The sequence below is a fragment of the Semicossyphus pulcher genome, unplaced genomic scaffold (assembly GCF_022749685.1).
Source record: "Semicossyphus pulcher isolate SPU_LCO1_2020_fin unplaced genomic scaffold, fSemPul1.0.p SCAF_3, whole genome shotgun sequence".
Classification (NCBI taxonomy): Eukaryota; Metazoa; Chordata; class Actinopteri; order Labriformes; family Labridae; genus Semicossyphus; species Semicossyphus pulcher.
The window spans coordinates 8,263,700-8,282,833 of record NW_027211704.1 but is presented as its reverse complement, the minus strand read 5'-3'; the positions used below and the strand labels follow the sequence as shown (position 1 = coordinate 8,282,833).

At 44.6% G+C, this 19,134-nt stretch overlaps 1 protein-coding gene across 2 annotated transcripts in view; it reads right to left on the bottom strand.

The window, feature by feature from the left end:
• The window catches only part of flnbl (filamin B, like), a 64,645-nt gene that overhangs the window by 5,646 nt on the left and 39,865 nt on the right, over positions 1 to 19,134 (bottom strand). Inside the window, exons 16-44 of one of the 2 annotated variants that reach the window (XM_069678862.1) lie at positions 17,056 to 17,179; positions 15,652 to 15,812; positions 15,433 to 15,523; positions 15,196 to 15,350; positions 13,687 to 13,804; positions 13,463 to 13,542; positions 13,114 to 13,299; positions 12,524 to 12,838; positions 12,220 to 12,337; positions 11,739 to 11,939; positions 11,292 to 11,465; positions 11,019 to 11,181; positions 10,705 to 10,865; positions 8,957 to 9,248; positions 8,637 to 8,790; positions 8,330 to 8,519; positions 7,972 to 8,219; positions 7,066 to 7,149; positions 6,496 to 6,601; positions 6,170 to 6,310; positions 5,940 to 6,068; positions 4,847 to 5,020; positions 4,211 to 4,369; positions 3,176 to 3,379; positions 2,424 to 2,576; positions 1,999 to 2,121; positions 514 to 780; positions 235 to 372; positions 40 to 155 (exon numbers count right to left, since the gene is read on the bottom strand). In XM_069678862.1, the coding sequence (XP_069534963.1) occupies positions 40 to 155; positions 235 to 372; positions 514 to 780; positions 1,999 to 2,121; positions 2,424 to 2,576; positions 3,176 to 3,379; positions 4,211 to 4,369; positions 4,847 to 5,020; positions 5,940 to 6,068; positions 6,170 to 6,310; positions 6,496 to 6,601; positions 7,066 to 7,149; positions 7,972 to 8,219; positions 8,330 to 8,519; positions 8,637 to 8,790; positions 8,957 to 9,248; positions 10,705 to 10,865; positions 11,019 to 11,181; positions 11,292 to 11,465; positions 11,739 to 11,939; positions 12,220 to 12,337; positions 12,524 to 12,838; positions 13,114 to 13,299; positions 13,463 to 13,542; positions 13,687 to 13,804; positions 15,196 to 15,350; positions 15,433 to 15,523; positions 15,652 to 15,812; positions 17,056 to 17,179 (4,725 nt within the window). The remainder of the gene's footprint in view (positions 1 to 39; positions 156 to 234; positions 373 to 513; positions 781 to 1,998; positions 2,122 to 2,423; positions 2,577 to 3,175; positions 3,380 to 4,210; positions 4,370 to 4,846; positions 5,021 to 5,939; positions 6,069 to 6,169; positions 6,311 to 6,495; positions 6,602 to 7,065; positions 7,150 to 7,971; positions 8,220 to 8,329; positions 8,520 to 8,636; positions 8,791 to 8,956; positions 9,249 to 10,704; positions 10,866 to 11,018; positions 11,182 to 11,291; positions 11,466 to 11,738; positions 11,940 to 12,219; positions 12,338 to 12,523; positions 12,839 to 13,113; positions 13,300 to 13,462; positions 13,543 to 13,686; positions 13,805 to 15,195; positions 15,351 to 15,432; positions 15,524 to 15,651; positions 15,813 to 17,055; positions 17,180 to 19,134) is intronic. The other variant, XM_069678863.1, reaches the window with a different exon arrangement.

Genomic DNA, 19,134 nt, shown 5'->3' with positions numbered 1-19,134 from the left:
AGGGCAGGCTGGGTGTGGAGGTGTCTCCTCATGCCTCACCTGAAGGCCGGTAACAGTGAGGCGGCGGGCGTCGTTCGCCGGAGCAACCACAGGAACCAGGTAGGGGCTGTCAGGTATGTGCTCTTCGTTAAACTTCACAGAAATCTCGTAATCACCTGTAGAGGAGGAGGCGAGGATGTAACTCGGAGTCAAAGAGGTACATCGGTGAAAAATATAACTGTGTGTTTTCTCTACCAGGCTCCTGAGCGATGTAAGAGACGCCGCAGGATCCATCTTTGCGGTCATCGAAGGAGATTTCCGCCCTGCTGGGTCCCTCTACGGCGATGGCCAGCCCGCCTGCGCCCGCCTCCCTCGTCCAGATACTGAACTCAGCTGTTAAAAAACGAGAAATTAAGACAACTAATCTACAGCAGCACAGATAAAAGCATCGGATTTAAGCAGACTGATCTAAAATCCGGTATCTATCCAGCATGCAAGGTCTCCTCGTGCATGTGTGTCTGTATTCAAGCTTACCTGGTTCTCCTGCCAGTGCTCCCTCCAGTCCTGGCCCTCCAGCTCTCACCTTGGCGGCCCCGCCCTCTCCCAGTGGCCCCACGGTGAACTGGAAGGGGCTTCCCGGGACGTGCACGCCCTTGTACCTCACACTCACGGAGTGCACGCCCATCTCTGTGGGCACGAAGCGCACGCAGTAGGTGTCATTACCCGCGGCCACCAGCTCGGCAGGCTGACGGGCTCCAGAGGGGGAAGTGACCTCGGCAGTGACGTCCTGCATGTCGATCGCTGCAAAGAGAGGGTCATTACTTCTCTGTTTTTTGTCGTGCATTAACCTTATCCTTCAACTTATCCTGTTATTGTTCTATAACTTGTGTGCAGGTATAAGTGGAAACTCTTGTGATTATTGTAATATATTTATGTGACGTTTTGCGCATGTTATTTTGCAAACCCTGTTCTGTACACCCCAGCATTCTGTTTCCCTCAGAGGGCTCTATAACGCACCCTCCACCCTGGCCCCGCCCACCGAGCAGCGGGCATCAACGACCCACACGGCGCTCTGTGCCTTTGCCCTGCCTGTCAGCACCAGACCAGAGAGGCCGGAGATGAGACGGACATGGCTGGGGGGGAGGCTCTGATCCTGGGCAACTCCAGAGGAACGAGTGGTTCTGGTTCTTCGAGACCACCGAACGGAGCAGTAAGAGCGAGAGGGAGAAAGGAGTTGCCGAGACAAGACCAGGAGGAACCAGCTCACTGGAGGAAGAGGAGGATGAAAGGGGGGATGACGAGGCATGGAGAGGAGGAGAAGAGAGGAAGATGAATAGGTCGAGGAAGAGATGGAGGAAAAAAGGAAAAGCTGAGGAAGAAAAGAGAGAGTGGATAACATCAAAGGAAACAACAATACAGAGAACAGAAGATTATGAAAGTAAAATGAGGTAAAAAGAGGCAGAAATGTGAAATAAGATAAAAAAGGGCCATGAGAAGGAGGAGGTTGTGGCAAAGAAGGGTGGAATAAGAGAGAAAGACAGGAAAAGGAGAGATTAAGAATTAAGAAAGGATCAAAGACAAAGCTGAAACACAGACAACAATTTGTACAGAGCAGCAGTTAGAAACAACAGACAGGAACCAGACAAATGTCAGAGCTGCAGACAGGAAACTTAGAAAAAGAGGAGGAGCAGGAACATTAGTTTACACAGCTAGCAGTACCCAACTGTCAGAGTCCAAGCCCTATAATTACTGTTCATTAATTACAAATGTAACCCCAGTACAGCTGTCAAGGACAGGGAAATGTTGAGACGATGTTTGTTCCAGGCTGTAAGGGGTCTAAGACTGCAGTGTGACTTGATTTTACAGCTTTGGAGTGTCAAGTTTTGATACCTACTGATAATGTAGGCATCCGATCTGATGAGCTTGCAGATATACTAGGTCAGGTTGTGGTTGTGGTTGTGGTTTGTGTTTGAGTGTGTGTGTGTGTGTGTGTGTGTGTGTGTGTGTGTGTGTGTGTACCTGGTATCTTCAGACTGAGGTCACACACACTCCCCACGCTGGCAACAGATGCCGCCTTCTGTCTTCGCGTGATGCTCTCCCGGATGCGGCCCTCGCCTGTCACCCGCACAGTGAACGGACTTCCTGTTGACGAATAAACACACAAATTATTAGTCTAAACGAACGAATCTCTTTCTTTCTCATGAAAGGCAAATAATTAATCACTAAATGCAAAATATTTCTTACTATACTGAAATCTGTTTTGTCAGTGTAGTCGTCTCTTAAAGGCAATGAGGCCCGTTTAAAACGCCTGCATTTGTAGATGATCTGAGTCTTGACACATACAGTGATTTCCATTGATCTATAGATATTTGCCTCCTGGGTACTTGGAATTGATAATTGTCATATTTGTACAGCTAAACATCTATAAACGTGTTGTGTTGTACCTGGGACGTGGTCCTCAGAGAAGCGGATTGAGACGATGTAGTTTCCTGGTTCAGTTGGACAGTATGTGACTCCACAGGTCCCGTCTTCTACGTCCTCTGTCTGGATGTCCACTTTACTGGGACCTTCAATAGCCAGAGCCAGGCCGCCATAACCTGCACACAGATATATACATATACGTTATTACAGAGTAGTGTAATTAATACAATTATATTACTGATAAAAAGCCAGAACTTCATTTGTACATTTGTGTCTTTAGGCACAACAAGGGAGATTCTAGCAAACGCTGTTAGCATGCAAACGTCAGCATGTCAGGTGTGATGTTTACTGTGTCTTAGTTTAGCATGTTAGCATGCGCACATTTCCTGTTTTTTTGTTTTGATTATTTTTTATGCCTTTATTCAAGGAGAGGACAGTGGATAGTGTCGGAAATAAGGGAAGGGCCAAGGGTGGGAGTTGAACCGCATCGAGGATTGTGGCCTCTGTATATGGGATGCGCGATCTAACCGCTGAGCAAAACCGGTGCCCCGAGCATGCTCATATTTGGTAATTAGCAATTGACTTGAAGAACAGCTGAGACTGATGGAAATGTCAGATTAGTAGGTATTAGGATGTAAAAACAAATGATGCATAAAGAGAAACTGGTTGAAACGTTTGGGGATGACTAAAGTAATGACAGTAAATCCTGGGAAAGTGATGTCTGTACCAGAGCAAGGGACGTTTACGGCTGTGTTTTGAAGGCCTGCAAACTGACCTGCTTCCCGCGTGTCGACAACGAAGCTGGCGTCGGTGAAGGTGGTTCCCTGGACGAGGCCGTCGCCATGAGCTCTGACTAGGCTGGCGTCGCCGATCTCAGACTGGACGACCATGATGGTGATGGGACTGTTGGGGACGTGACTGCCGTTCTTCAGGATGCTGACCTTGTGTTCACCAACCTCTCGTGGGATGAAGGAGATACCTGGAAGGAGGAGGAAGATGAGGTGGAGGGATTGAGAATTGGGGAATGAAAGATGGAGGAGAAGGAGGAGGAGAGAATATGGAGAGGAAGAAAAGAAAAACAAAGAACAGAAGAGAGGAAGGTGGAAAGAGAAAATATTGATACAACTTTCACTAAACAGAGTTTGTTGTCCTTTTAATCAGGGTTCCAAATCTTTTTAAGAAATAGTTTTCGGGGCAGCACTTGCTCTCAAACGGTCATATCATTTACCGGTAGGCCTAGTACTGACACATTTAACCCCAGTTTTACTCCTCCTTATTTTGATGATGCAGGGTTCATGATGAAGTGTCTCAAGCCCCTTTTACACTGCCAGTTCAAGGTGGGATTATTACACCTGTCATGTTCTGTCTTCTGTGTAAAACGCACGGAGGCGCAATGATGGAGTGAAGTCGTTCATTAAGCCTACATCTATCCAAGTTACACCTGAAAGGACATAGCAATGTATTGAAAAAAAAAGATTATAAAATTCAAGTGTCATACTTTTCTATCGTCTTTCAGTTGGTTAGAAAGCGTCTAAAGGCGGCGATCTTACATCACTCGCAGGACTCCATTGTGAATGTGACAGCTCTGAGAGCCCCGACCGGAGTTGAGGCGGCAAACTTGTGCTGAGCATGGGGCTAAATTAAATTAAAATTTTCCAGGACAACATAAATTATTTCCAGGATATTTGGTTATTGTAATCAATTTCCAGGTGTTTCGAGGACTGGAAAACTAGTCTCTAAATTTCCAGATTTTCCAGGTTTTCCAGGACTCGTGGGAACCCTGTTTATTATTTGTGCATTAATGTGTTACCGATGTGGTTGTTGGCCATCCTCTTCAGCAGGCAGGGCTCGTCGCGGCCAGAAGGCGCCTTGATGCTGGCGCTCAGAAGGCTCAGGTCGGTCTCATTGATGTCCAGAGAGAAGTCTGCAGCCGAGCCCAGTTTGACCTGAGAGCGCCGCTGGTTGTCCTCTGAAACAAACACAGACACGCTACAGTAAGACATCCATTAAAGGAATGCATTGGGAGGTTTGGATGAGTTCTGGCTGAGAGAGAGCTGCTACTTTTATTTTATGAATAATTTGAGACATTTTCTTATGCTTTTAAATTAGAATTAGAATATTCAAAGAGGAAATGTCAAACTGTTGTGTTAAAAAGAATCCTGGATTCTCAGGATTGTTGTACAGAATTTATTGACTAGCTTGCGAGCGATGCTAATAAAAATGACTAGAACACCTGAACACATCAACTGTAGAGAAAGATCTGTCGGTGAGATGAGGTCAGTTCGTGTCATCTCAAATGTCTTGTTACATTAATGAAACAAATTTGAGGTTAACATGTGAATAAAAAGGATTTGCTTTCTAATGCGCCTGCTAAGTTTTTAGGTCATTGTTAATATCGTTGACCGTCTGCCTGTTCGTGCATCATTGTGTGTTTGTAGAGTCTCACTAATGATCCGCGCTGTGAACGGGCTGCCGGCGATGTGATCGTTGTTGTATTTGACCAGGATGTTGTAGTCTCCGGGCAGAGTGGGCAGGTAGCTGACGCTGCATGTCCCGTCCTTGTTGTCCACGCAGCTGATCTCCGCTTTAGACGGACCCTCGATGGCCAAGTCCAGACCCCCTGGAGAGACGGACAGATGTTCAGGATGTGAATATATTAGAAACTTATTTTTTTGGCTTTTGCCTTTAATGTATAGGACAACTGAAGATAGACAGGAAATACGGGGAGGAGAGAGTGGGGGATGACGTGCACCAAATGACCAGCAGACCTGGAGATCAGTGTGACGAGGACTGTAGCCTCTGTACACGGGGCGCCTGCTCTACCAACTGAGCTAAACCAGCGCCCAAGAAACTGTACAATTTTTGATACAACCACCAAGGTGTGAGTCCTATATGAAATTCTAAACAAAGTGGTACATCTATTGATAAAGCTTCTGTTGAATCCATAAACATGCAACAGGTTTTTTGTAGAGATAGACCGATATGGTTTTTTCAGGGCTGTTACCGATTATTAGTAGTCAAGGAGGCCGATAACCGATATTTGGAGCCGATATTCATTTGCAGTAAAAGTTAAAATATTGGCGTCAAAATTTTGAATAATACAAACTCCAACACTTAACCTTGTTTAAATGCCTTTAAGCATCTGTTTATTAAACAAACAAACAAAAAGTGCAGGGAGTTCCCAGGGTCAGCAGCATCTCTTATAAAGTTAACTGAACATTTAAATAAATAAATAAATAAATAACTTCCTGAAGTTTTATAAAGTAAATAAAACAGAGTTAAATAAAATTTGCAAAGAAATGAACTCTTATCGGCCGTCAGATTAAAAAACAAAACAAAAAACAAATTTTTTAATTAAAAAAAAACAAACAAACAAACAAAACGCTGATGCCTATATGCGTCAAAATGCCGAATATCGGCGCCAATAATCTCTATCCCTAGTTTTTTGCTTTAACTACTGCAACCCAACACCACCGTGACGCTGCCACCACAGCTGCCACTGCTGTCAGGTGTTCTCCCTCCTCCTGAAGCTAACGTACCTTCAGAGGCGTCGTCTGTGAAGACGGTGAACGTGGCCGTCTTGTTGGCGACTCCGTAGCTCAGACCAGGACCATAGGCTGTGACGTTGGCACTACTGGAGTGGTTCACATAGAACTGAAGGGGAGACTCTGCAACACACACACAATCGCACACTTCTTAGCACAACCACAAAACTACAGGAAGGGCTGTTTCATGAACCCTCATGAGGTGTGTGTATATGTGTGCTGACCTGGGATGTGTGTGCCGTTGTACTTGATGTGCATCTCGTGCAGGCCGGCTTCAGTGGGCGAGTACTGCACTGTGACCGTCCCGTCCAGGTTGTCTGAGATCAGCGGCTGAGCGGATTTACCTGAAGGCATCAGCACCTCACCTGAGAGAGAGTCAGAGACAGACGTTATTATTGTTTGTATATTTTCCACTGGACTTTTCTCTATTATTCTGACCTGTTGTCTCGTTAATTAATGTTTTGTTTTATGTATCAGGGCACAGACTATAGCCCTGATGTTCTGTATGAGCTACCTCACTTCTGGTCTGCGGGTGCATTCAGTTCCTCACCTGTGATTTCTCCCTTCCTGAAGGCGAAAGGTATCACCATGTCGAACGGTCTGAAGCCGCTTCCATTAACGCTGCTCCTGCTTGGATCGTATCTGTCTGACGTCACCTGGATGAGACAGACACAGACGGCGTTTAACACATCTTTTAACACTTCAAACAACTTCCTGTCCTGCGTTAGAAACATGCTGCTGCTGCATCCAAGCCCCGCCCACACAGGGGCATCCTGGGAAGTGTAGTGGAGCAGGAGGAAGAGGGGGGATGAAGAGGTGACTCTGTGATGCAGCCACGGCGATGAAGAGTGCAATGACAAGAAAGAGAGAGAGAGGGACCACCTGCAAGTCCTAAAACACCCCTACCCACAGCAATGCCTTTTAAAGTTGTTAGACATTTCCTGCGATCCCATTGGCTGAGACAAAAAGAGAAGCGATGATATGGGGGAGGCAAAGCGGTCGAGCAAGTGCACTTCAGAATGGAGAGAGAGAGAGATTGGTCGAGTTTAAACAGCAGCCATTCACCTGCAAGAGAGAGGAGCAGTGTGTGTGTGTGTACGTGTGTGTGTGTTGGGGGTACCCAGGGCTGGAAGCCAGCTCCGGGGGCGCCGGCCTGTTGCTGAAGAGACGTCTGCTCTTGGATGATGGGTACCTCATCAGTAGCCTGAAGACATGACAGTGCAGGTTTACACACGGACATACACAGACACACACACACAGCGCTACACTAAACTTGCTTTATCCGCTCCTTTGTTTGTATGTGTTTGTGGAGGTTTCTCTTCAATAGGGACCCTCACAAGCGAGTTACCGTTTGAGGGGAGTAAAGATAAAAAGTGATGAATTGTCAGTCAGTCTTAAAGCAGCAAAAATTAATTCATAATAAAATTAAAAGAAAATTAATCGGCAAATATTTTGATAATCGATGAACCGGGTTGGGTTTAAGAATTTGTCACAACTTTCTGACATTTTAAGGACTAAAAAAATAATCAAAAAAAAAAAATGCTCTTAAACTGCTGCCCTAGATAGTATAACACAACACAGCCCAACATCTATGGGAAGCAACTCACCAGCATTAAATCACATGATGTGGAATTAAAGAACATGCAGGAGATGGACTTCTGAAAAGGGGTTACAAATATATCTGTACAAACAATTATAACTGTTTGTTCTTCTCCGCAGAGTGTCTTTATGTTTAGTGATCAGGTGGAGGGAAACTGTGCAGGGAGTGGTTGGAAAACAGTAACACAGACACGCACAGGATTACAGAGACGTTTTGATGCAGACTCAAACTGCTGTGGCCTCGTGGGTAAAATGTAGCTCAAGAGGGAGCTAACTGGTGTCTGACAGAAACCAGCGACTTGTGAAAATACAAGACAATTACAAAGAAAATACAAAACCTTTTTTGGACTCTATGTAAAAGATTGGTAATTAAGCAACTGAAATTAATAAAACACAGACATCCTCCTTTAAAGACAAAGTTCCTCACCATGACTTTGAAGGGACTGCGTGGGATGTTCTCCCCTCCGAAGCGGACGAAGATGACATAGTTCCCGGGCGCCGGCGCGGTGTAGAAGATGTCGAAGGTGCCGTCCTCGTTCTCCAGCACCTCAGCCTCCACCTCGCTGCCGTCAGGCTGAACCACCACGCAGCTCACCTTCCCCTTCCCAGCCCCCTTCGCGTTCACCACCAGGCCCAGCTCCTCGCCGATGGCCACCGTGGGACCCACACCGGGACCTGGGAGCGGGAGGAGGACATTTTTATGGTCTTTTTCTATCCCAAATGATTTAAATATTTACATTTCTATTCATCTTTTTATTTCAGTCATCTCATGAGTGGTCCTGTACCGGTGACGGTGCACTTGCTGGCGTCTCCGCTTGCTGTAGCTCTGACTCTGTAGGGCGATGCAGGGATGTCGTCACCTCCGTACTTGATGACAATGGTGTACCGGCCCGTGCGGTCGGGGATGTAAGACACCCGATATGTTCCGTCACCGTTATCGTGGATACTGGCCTGCTTCGGTTTACCGTCTGGGTCCTGAAGAGTAAGCAGGGGAAAAGAACGGCAGAAGGAATGAAAAGACAGAGAGATTACGTTTGATGTCTTCTTTCATTCGTGTCTGTAATTATGAATGTGTGTGTGTGTGTTACTGACAGTGATGAGCACGCTCAGTTGGCCCTGTCCAGCGTCCTTGGCGTCGATGTTGAACTCGACGGGGAAGCTGGCAGGGACGCCGGTGGTCAGCCCGGGGCCGCTCGCCCGCACTTTACTGGCATCGTGAGTCGGCAGTACACGAAACTTGAAGGGACTGCAGAGACCACAGCAAATATTATCATCTCTACTATTTAGGTATCTTAGACCAATTGATAAACAAAAATTGCTGGTCTACAGATTAACTAACTCCTCAAAGACAATCTGCTTCCTCCTAAATGACCCCAACATTAGTATTTCTGTCCTGCAGTACTGCTCTGTACCTGCGGGGGACGCTCTCCTCTGCGTACTTGACAGCCACAGAGTATGGCCCCTCCACAGACGGTGTGTAGGACACAGTGTGGGTCCCGTCTCCGTTGTCCTTCACCTCCGCAGGCTCTGCGAGGCCTTTAGGAGCGTTGACGGCCACAGCCAGCGGGGCCACGCCCGCCTTCCTGCAGTCCACAGTGAAGGATTGTGGGATATCAGCCCTGACCCCTGAGCCCACACCTGGACCGGACACCTTGACCTTACTGGGGTCGACCACGTCCGTCACTGGGACCTTAAATGGACTTCCTGGAGAGAAACAGGAAGAGGAAATGTTACAGAAACAAGCAATTAACATAAAATATAATAAAGGGAGATGTCAGACGAAGCAGTTAAAACAAGTCGGAGCGTTTGGATGAGGAGAAATAATCGGTGGCCAGTCAGTTGGGGGCCAAAACAAAGGTAAGAGTAATTCTTTTCTTCTATGCCGTTCCTTGTTCATATAAAACGTTGGCACCAGGAATAGTTGCATTTTCTACATAAGGATTTGAGAGCACAAAGAAGTTCTGCGTGTGGGTGTGATGGGCAGTGAGAGCGGGCATGGAGGGGGGTGGTCCTTGGATGCCAGAGCTAACGGTTGAGCTTCCCCAGGGTGTTTTGGGCCTAACTTGATAAAACACCTGTGAAGGTAGGTGCCTACTTTCTAACCCTGTTGAACTAAAATGTTTTGAGTGCTGAATAGCGAGTTAAAGCATGCTAACACACTAAACAAAGACATGTAACATAACCTTCTAAAAACATGTTGGAGTTGCACAGCAGAACAACAAACCACAGCTGTCTATGAAAGAAAGACGAACAGGGAAACACGCTGAGCTTTTCCTGAACAAAGTCAATTAAACCAAACTGCAGCGTTTAAACTTGAACCACATCTTTAAAACATTAAACTAAAACACTCGGCACGTCTTTTACGAGCTAATAACTCTTTTTAAATGCCAACTTGTGAACATCCTGCGAGTCTTTTAACATCAGTGGTGGTTTGGAGCCGGAAATGAGAGCAGAGACAACAATTTCCTTCATGTGGGGATCTAAGTTGTTAAGTGTTGTTGATGAGAAGACTTAAATGTCCCCAACTTTTGTTACAATCTATCTGGATTTTAAGTACAATATTTTCAAGCATTTCTATAAGCCTGACACACTCCATCCTCTGTACCAAAGAGCCCCATTGCGGTCTAAAAAACCATCAAAAGCTCGTCAATGATTTACACTGTTGCACATTACAGCACCAAATGAAACTATTTAAGGGAATTACTGAGCTTTTTGCAAATTAAACTGCATACTATTGAGACTTTTTTTAGAGATCTACTAACAGACTTGGGCCTGAGAGCCGCAGACTCGGTAGGAGAGTCAGAAACGGTTGAGACATGGACGAACACTTTGATATTTTTCGTCTTTTTATGGAAAATTTTAAACAAGAATGGACTGATCCTTAAAGATATTTCACTTCACTTTTCGCACTAGCATTTAAACGCAGAATGTGAACAGAAGTAGAGCCGTGAATGATTTTAAATCCATGGGCCAGATATTTTAGACTCAAGGAACTCCTGCAGACTGCCTTTGACCTGGAAATGATATTGATACAATATTTGAAACATAATAAATATAATATGGAGAAGGTCAAAAACATTGCTCTAAATAAACTTCCCATAATGCCAAGTTGCAGAGGACAGTGTGCTGGAGTTTTTTGTTAGAGGTAAAAATATCTCACCGGGGATGTGCTCTCCTCCGTAGGTGATGTTGACGTCATAGAGGCCGGGGGTGAAGGGGACGTACTCCACGCTGCAGCTGCCATCTTTGTTGTCTTTGCAGGACATCTTTGACTCTGACGGACCCTCCACAGTGATGCCCAGACCACCAATGCCTGCCCCCCTGGAAAAGGATCAACTCAATTAAAATCAGGCAACTTTGACCCAAATTTAGAGACTTTTTCTTTGCAAAGAAATACAACACACACAGACGTTCACCTGTAGAAATCTGCATCAAAATGAGTCACAGTCTCTTTCTTTCTGATAACAACAGTACCTGGTGATGATGTTGAAGTTGTTTGGTTTGTCAGTCAGGGCTTGTTGGAGTCCAGGGCCGGTAGCCACGACCCTGCTGGGATCACATCCCTCCGTGACAGAGACCCTGAACGGGCTCTTGGGAACCGATGTGTCGTCATACAGAACATTCACGCTGTGGGCCCCTAAAATACACACAAAGACAGACAGCAGAGTGAAACCAACATCACAACACTGAGAAGAAATTGGGTAAACACTACAGCTTCATGATGAATGTTTGCAGCAGGTGTGTTACCATTCTCAAAAGGAGTGTACTCGACGCCGTAGGTCCCGTCGCCGTTGTCGGTGACCACACAGTCTGTCAGAGCTCCGGACGGGTTCTTGACCTCCGCCTTCACGTGGTCTCCTCCTCGCCGGGACAGAGGACGGGCGTCCACTGTGAACGCTGTGGTGGCTTCTCTGAAAACAGCTGGAGGAGAGGAGGGAGAAATCGATGTTTAAAATGGGCTCCACCGACTCCGACTGTGAGATCGGTTATAAAAATGTCTTCTGCGGCTCTGAGGAAGATTGTAAAGTTTGTGAAAATAACCCTAAGGAATATCGAGTGCTTCAACAGTTTCTTGAGGAACGTATGTATCCACAACCGTGTTTTGTTTAATGTTCTGTTTTAAGTCATTTTCGTGCATTAAAACCACCTTTAACAAAGAGAGCTACTACATCACTCAGATGGAGCATACGTCACCTTGTCCCTCGACTCCCGGTCCGAACACTTTGACCTTCGAGGTGTCGACAGCAGGATCAGCCATCACCTTAGCGGGGAACCCGGGGACGGCTTTGCCTCCGTACTTCAGCAGCAGAGTGTACATGCCAGAAGACAGGGGGACGTAGGTCACCGTGTAGGTCCCGTCTTTGTTGTCCAGCACCTCCGTCTTTGCTTTAACACCTGGGATAAGCAGGTTACACTTTTTATACATCAATAATATAACTATCTGTCCTCAGATGTATTTAAAGGCTTTTAATTTCAAACTGACACAGCGAGTTTGTGATTTTTATTAACATAATAGAGCTACTTAAACAGGTGCAAACAGAAGAAAACAAGGTGGCTTCCTTTAATACAAGCCTTCATCAAATAAAGGTCTGGTACTCTGCACAGTGGTGTGATATAAAGTTCACAACTCGAGCAACAACAGAAACCTGGTGAAAGAAAACAGTGTTCCTGTTACCAGATCTCGGTTTAGAACCAGTGGGACTGGTAGGTGGAGTGTCTAGTGCCGCTTCCAGGCTGAGCTCTCCCGGTCCGGCCTGGGAACAGTCCACATTCACCACGCTGGTCTCGCCAACCTGCACCGACAAAACAAGCTGGATCAGACTTTAAACTTGAACACAAAGTGGAAAGGTCCTCTAGTCTCTCGTAAGAAGTGAATCCAACAGTGAATTTGTAACTTCCTGCTGCCACTTCTCAGGTTTCTAAAAATGTCTTGTTTTTAGCTCCACCCGGCCTGTCTATCTTCCTCTCCAGACCCTCACCTTCGCTCTCTTCAGGCCCGACCCCGATGCCACCACCTTTGAGGGGTCAAAGGGCATCTGGATGTCGGCTTTGAACGGCGAGCCCGGGATGTGGACCTCCTCAAACAGGATGTTGACCAGGTAGTCTCCGGGCTCGGTGGGCAGGTAGGAGACAGAGCAGGTACCGTCTCCGTTGTCCGAACACTCGATCTTGGCCTCGGTCGGCCCCTCCACCGTCAGACCCAGACCCCCGGTGCCGGCGCCCTTTGTGTCGATGGTGAACTCTGCAGGGTTTCCAACCAGACCTCCCTTCAGACCAGGACCGGATGCCTTCACCTGAAGCGCGGACGAGAGGGGATGATGAAGATGCCATGCAGCTATTAGAGCTATAATTTGCCATCAAGACCCATATGTAAGGAAAAAACTGGTTATAAGCACGATAAGCAAGATTTACTTTTTTCTACCTTCGTACAGAAAATTAATTACACTTAGGAAATGAATAGTTTTGTCTTTTATTCTTTCAAAAATGTAAAACAATAGAACCTAATAAAGATCTTTCCTCACAACCACCATGTTTCCAAACCACCTTCAGGGTCAGGTGTTCATGTTACCTTGCTCGGGTCTGGAGGCAGCTGGGCCTCCACGGGGAAGGGGCTCCCAGGGATGGGGTGTCCATCGTAGGACACGTTGACAGCGTGGACTCCCTCCTCTGTGGGGGTGTAACGGACCAGACTGACACCGGCTTTACCCGCCTGAGGCTCCACCTTACAGGGGACCGCCCGCTGACTGGGACTCAGCTGGCGACACAAACAGGAACACAGTTTTAAATATCTAATCTTTCGCTTCTTGTAAACTCATCCCATGAAAAGCCCAAAAGCACAAATTATTTGATTTTATTGAATCGTTTTGTTATAAAGTTCAAAGTGAAACAACAAATAAATACAGTAATCTGACACTCACCACTGCCACCTCCAGGTTACCTTGACCTCCTGCACCTTTTGTGTCCACCTTAAACTGCTGCTCCTGATTGACCTCCACTCCTGAAACACATCCACCATTTATTTACTCATTTATATCAAATATTAATTTAAGAGAGAATTTCATCTTGTAAAGCCAAACATAAACATTTAGTCACAGGAAAAACACTTTTTTAAACCAACTAAAGAGAGAGACGGATCTCTTACTTCCTTCCATGTTGTCCACGTTGACCTTGCTCAGATCCAGCGGAGCAGCGACGCCAACTGTGAACGGACCCTTTGAGATGGGATCTCCTCCAAACTTCACTGAGATGGTCATCTCCCCCTGCAGACATGTTAAAGACAGGCTGACTGTTAATACTGAAGATGTTTCGTGTTTCCTATTCAGTTCACATTTAGGTGAGACGTGCTCTTTTAAAAGACAGGATGTCTGTGCACACGCTCACTGGGTTTGATGTTCTGATGCAAACATGTTTAGCAAACCCAACTTAAAGAAAAACATGTTGGTGTTTATTTTTTAAGATTTTGCTGAGCAGCAATTTTGACTGTAGAGAATCGGAGTTAAATTGAATTCAGTTTTAACCTCATTAAATTGGTCTGATAAAAGCCACAGAGCACAAATTAATCTGTTGCACAGGTTTGCATTGAAGCAGATTACTGTGTAAGGGGAGTATGATGTCCAAAATAACAAGTGCATGTGTAACGATACTGTTATACAGCCTCTTTAACCATTACTCACTTAATGTAGCGATCTCAGATCACTACTACATCCCTACCGCACTACATGGATACTATTGGCTCACTTCCCCGCACGCGTCACGACACACCTCCAACCGTAAACGGCATTCTAGATTCAACTGTCATTAAAGGGGAGACGCTGTGTGCAAAGATGTCGGCTCACACCAACTAAGGGGTACGCTGTGTAACCGGAGCTGTGTGGCGTTTTAAGCATGATGTCCGGTTCTATCTGGTTCCCTGGATCCTCTGTGTCCACAATTCACAGAAAAACAACACAGAATAATAAATCCACAGCGGTCGCTGTAGACCAGGGGACAACTGACCGGACTCGTGCTTGATCAATAACTGGTTTGGTTTATTTTTTCTAACCTTTTTCACAATGAATTGGAATGTTGTTTTTCGTTTAAAATGAACCGACATGAAGGTTAAATTTACGTGCGTTGATCTGGATAAACTGTGCTGAGCTATCGTTTGTTGATGGTGAAAGAGAAAACTCGGACTGAGCTTTACTTTTGTGTTGATTCTCCTTTATAAAATAACACATTTAAGTTGTATTTACTCTGTTTGTGGTGCTTAATTGTTTGTTGAGTGTCTGTGTTGCGGTTTGGTTTTGTCTATTCTGGGTTCTAGATACGTTTTTTTGACTCTTGGGACCTTTTTAATGGTTGACTTGAAAAAAATAGATACTGACTCGCTAACCCTGACTTCAGTATTGTTCGGCTGTAAACCTAACTGGCACCCCGGCACGCGGTCCAACTGTTACAATGTACAGTTGTAATATAATTGTTAATCCTGTGTAGGCTCGTATATGCTGTAGCTGTTGTATAGGTGCAGATTTAATGTACGTACACGTCTGTTGTAGGTATGCATGCTCGACTTATCTGATGCACAAATCAGCAACTGACAAATCTGATGCACAGACAGGCATCTTTTTATCTAACATGTACTTGGTGTTGCACAAAAGCATACTTGGTGTACCTCTTGCGTAGGTGTGTATTTGACAGTCTGGGAGTAGTCGTAGTTGTCGATGACGTCAAAGTCTTTCACGGAAGAGGAGAAGGAAACATCCAGCGGTGCTTTACCTGCCCCTTTTGTCAACACGGTGAAATGAGTCGGCGTACCGCTCTCGATACCTGCGCAGGTAGGGAACAGTCAGGCAACACACACAGGCATGATGCTGTAATAGACACATGTAATAAAATGTGTCTGTCTCACCAGAGCGAGCCAGACCCGGACCCTCTGCTTTGACCTTCGATGCATCGTGAGAAGGATCGACTTTGACGCTGAATGGGCTCTGTGGGACTTCCTGTGTGGAGAATTCAAACTTAGAGACATCACAACAAACAGCCAACATCTTCACAACTTTATCTAGAGATTAATAGCTTTAAAACTTTCCGCTGTAAAGTGTGTGTGTGTATGTGTCTGTGTGTGTACCTTGTCAGTGAACAGGACTTTAACGGTGAGTCTTCCAGCAGCAGGAGGGACGTATTTGACGGTGAACGTGTCGTTGGCGTTGGGGATGATGTCAAAGTCCACGTCAGCCTCTTTGTCGCCGACCATGTTGGCTTCACACTTAATGCCCACGCTGACATCACCTGAATGAACGCACACACAGAAAAACACACATTATTTGAACTGAAGGGCTGGAAAAGAAGCCCCACTTATTTCAGTCTTAACTTTCTCAAATACCATTCTGCTAAACTCGCTTTTTTCTTGTTTTTTTTACAACCTGTTTTTTCTCTCTTTTTTTGTGTTTGTTTCGTCTTTGTTTTACCTCCACTTCCTCTTCAAAGCCACCCTCTCATCCTCCATGCATTCTCTACCACCTGTATTCTCATCACATTTTCACACTAATAAAAAAAAAAAGGAAAACAAAGTGACACTGAGCGCCACAAGGAGGCGCAAGAGTGTCTTGGTTTTCTGCTGTTCATTTTATACATTCATGTCTAATGTAAACAATAAGCTGTCAGCTGTCAATCAAAGCAAGGAATGCAGAGTGAAACTGTGTCACAAGACAGAAACAGGTCAAATTCTTCAACCGTCTCTCTCTCTCTTCAGACTTCACCTGCTTCCTCACAGCTCAGTCGAGCCAGGAGGAGCAATCATCGTGTGGAAGAGGAAGACCAAATTCATTTCTGTGGACTAATATCCATAAATGTCTAAAGGCACTTAATATTTACCTTTGAAATACACCTTTAAACATTATGTTTGGTTGTCTGGACGACAATTGTTCTGTTATAATGAAATATCATTGTGCTGGGTAAAATATTAAATAAATAAATATATATACATTATATAAAATTAATAATTTTATGATGTGTTTTTGCTCTTCGTTGGTGCAGATAGTGTGTGTGTGTGTGTGTGTGTTTGTGTGTGTGTGTGTGTGTGTGTGTGTGTGTGTGTGTTCGCTGCTCTGGAAGGTCAACGTGATGAATTTCCTGTCAGGATGTTTCTGGCTTGAGATCATCACCAGGACATACCAGGCAAAGGAATGTGTGTGTGTGTGTGTGTGTGTGTGTGTGTGTGTGTGTGTGTGTATGTGTGTGTGTGTGTGTTACCATCTTTCAAAGGTAGTATAAAAGGTGTTTGTGTGTACATTGTAGAGTGCAGAGTGTGTAAACTTGTTTCGTTTAAGTGTGAGGCTCCTTTTGTGTGTTTTGTTTGGACACAGATGGAAACAGCTTTCTCACCCAATAAAACTGTCTGTGGTGATTTCCTGTCTTTATTATTACTCTGTGCGTGTGTGTGTGTGTGTGTGTGTGTGTGTGTGTGTGTGTGTGTGTGTGTGTGCGTGCGTGTGTGCGTGTGTGCGTGTGTGCGTGTGTGTGTGTGTGTTACCGTCTCCGGCTCCAGAACAGTCCACAGTGAAGTGTGTGGGCTCGTTGGCCTTCAGTCCAGTTCCCTCCACTCCAGGACCGAACACCTTCACCATTTTGGGGTGGCTGCCTTTACCCACATTCACCTAAGAGCGCCAACAGGAAATGACATCAGTTAAAAAATTCATGTCAAGAGATTTCCTCACTCACATTCTGCATTGTTTAAAACAGAACAGGTAATGCAGTTAGTTTGTTTGTAGCATTTATATTATTAAAAAATTAATATGGAGTGCCACAGGGCTCCATCCTCGATCCCCTATATTTTATCTTTTATAATTTTTCAGTTTTTATGTATCACTTTTTGAAATACATTTTAGGCAAGGCAAGAATTATATATATATATATTGCATCTTTAGTTAAGTAGTACCTGGGTTGTGGTATTCTGTAATGTTAATTTTCAGTTTCTATCCGTAAAAGTTAAGAAGCATCAGAACTTCAGATGTGTATTTAAAGAGATAGGAGGATATTGTTGGATCAAAAACCAATAATACTGAGATAGTGTCAAAGACAGATTGCTCTTTAGTTTCTACTCCAAGAGAATAAGCTATGCTATCTTAGCCTCCTTTCCAAATGCAGCTTCAGAGGATAGCAATCAATCATCAGTTCTTTATTGCAATTTTAATCTTAGACTACACAGGCAGACCACACAAAGAATCCACGCTCTAACAAAGTTTTACCCCTAAAATAACAGTTTCCTTCTAAAAGTTTATAAGAGATGTCAGCTCAATTTGACTGAAACACTAAACTAGAAATACTAAGAACATCACCAATATTTTGTATTTTGTAAAATAGTGTTTTAGAGCAAACTGGCAACTAAAAAGAAGAGCGTATAGAGAGTTTAAGTGATTAAAATTAGGGAATAATAAATTAAGCAGGGTGCTCTTGGTAAACTAAAGTTTACACTGCATACCAAAAATTTACCTTAACTGACTCTTCATATTTATTAAAATGGTTTAGCAACCACAAAAGCTGTTCTTTTTCTTTGGTAAAACATCATCATTATACTAGCATCATAATTATTAATAATTCATACCAAAAATCTACAGGATATTTTATGGACACATGAGAGCAAGTTTATGGCCATCAAGGTTAATCATCATTGTTTATCAAACCCTTAATTTAAATGAACCAAACAACACATTTAAATGAAATGTCAGAATTTATTGTGAAACCAACCTAACTTGATTGGGGGTTGAAGTGAAAATAAATGACCTTGAGTACAGCTGATGATGAAGGTTAGTGTCAGTCAACATGTTGGTTACAGACAAAACAATGAAATCATGATGTTTGCATGCACAAGAATTAAAAGGCTAAATTATCCTCATCCTGGAAACAAGGTCAGGAATATAAATGATTCTCTCCAAAAGATTTTGAATTAATGTTAACATATTACACTGACATAAAGCCAACAGACTCCCCTAATACATATAAAGTAGAAGCCAGTCTGGAAATTGCAACTTAGATTTGTTTATCAGCCGTCTTCCATGTTTGCTTTAATAGTTAAAAAAAATAATTGCACGCCCGCAAAGTTTTATTTTTTAACCTAACTCAAACCACAGCCTGTATAAAAAGATGGACGACAAAAGTGAAGCCAAAGCCTCTCTTTCGCCCCCTGCCGACTGGCTGCAGTATAGGTCATAAAGCCCGCCTCCTCTGTGTTAACACTGATTTACGTCCAAGTGTTTTAGTTATTTGATGCTATGAAAAGGGGGTGTGGCCTCATGATTGACAGCTCTGTGGACAAACCGTGCTCCTGCAGCGTTCTGTTCCCGAGCAGCAGAGTAGAGGAGGAATGGTGAGAGGAGACATAACGAACACCAACACTACAGTCATTGAACTTTCCATAACCGTGAATATCTGCTTCAGACCAACACAAGAAGCTGTTCTGCTGCAGACTGAGCCCACCTGTCAAGACGTCAAGGCCACAAGGTCAATGTGTGTTTTGGGTAGAGGAAGGGGCGGGACGTCGATACTGCGGCTCCACCAGCCGATCTCTACTGCACACACTCTGAAATCTCCATGCATTAGATTATTGACCAAC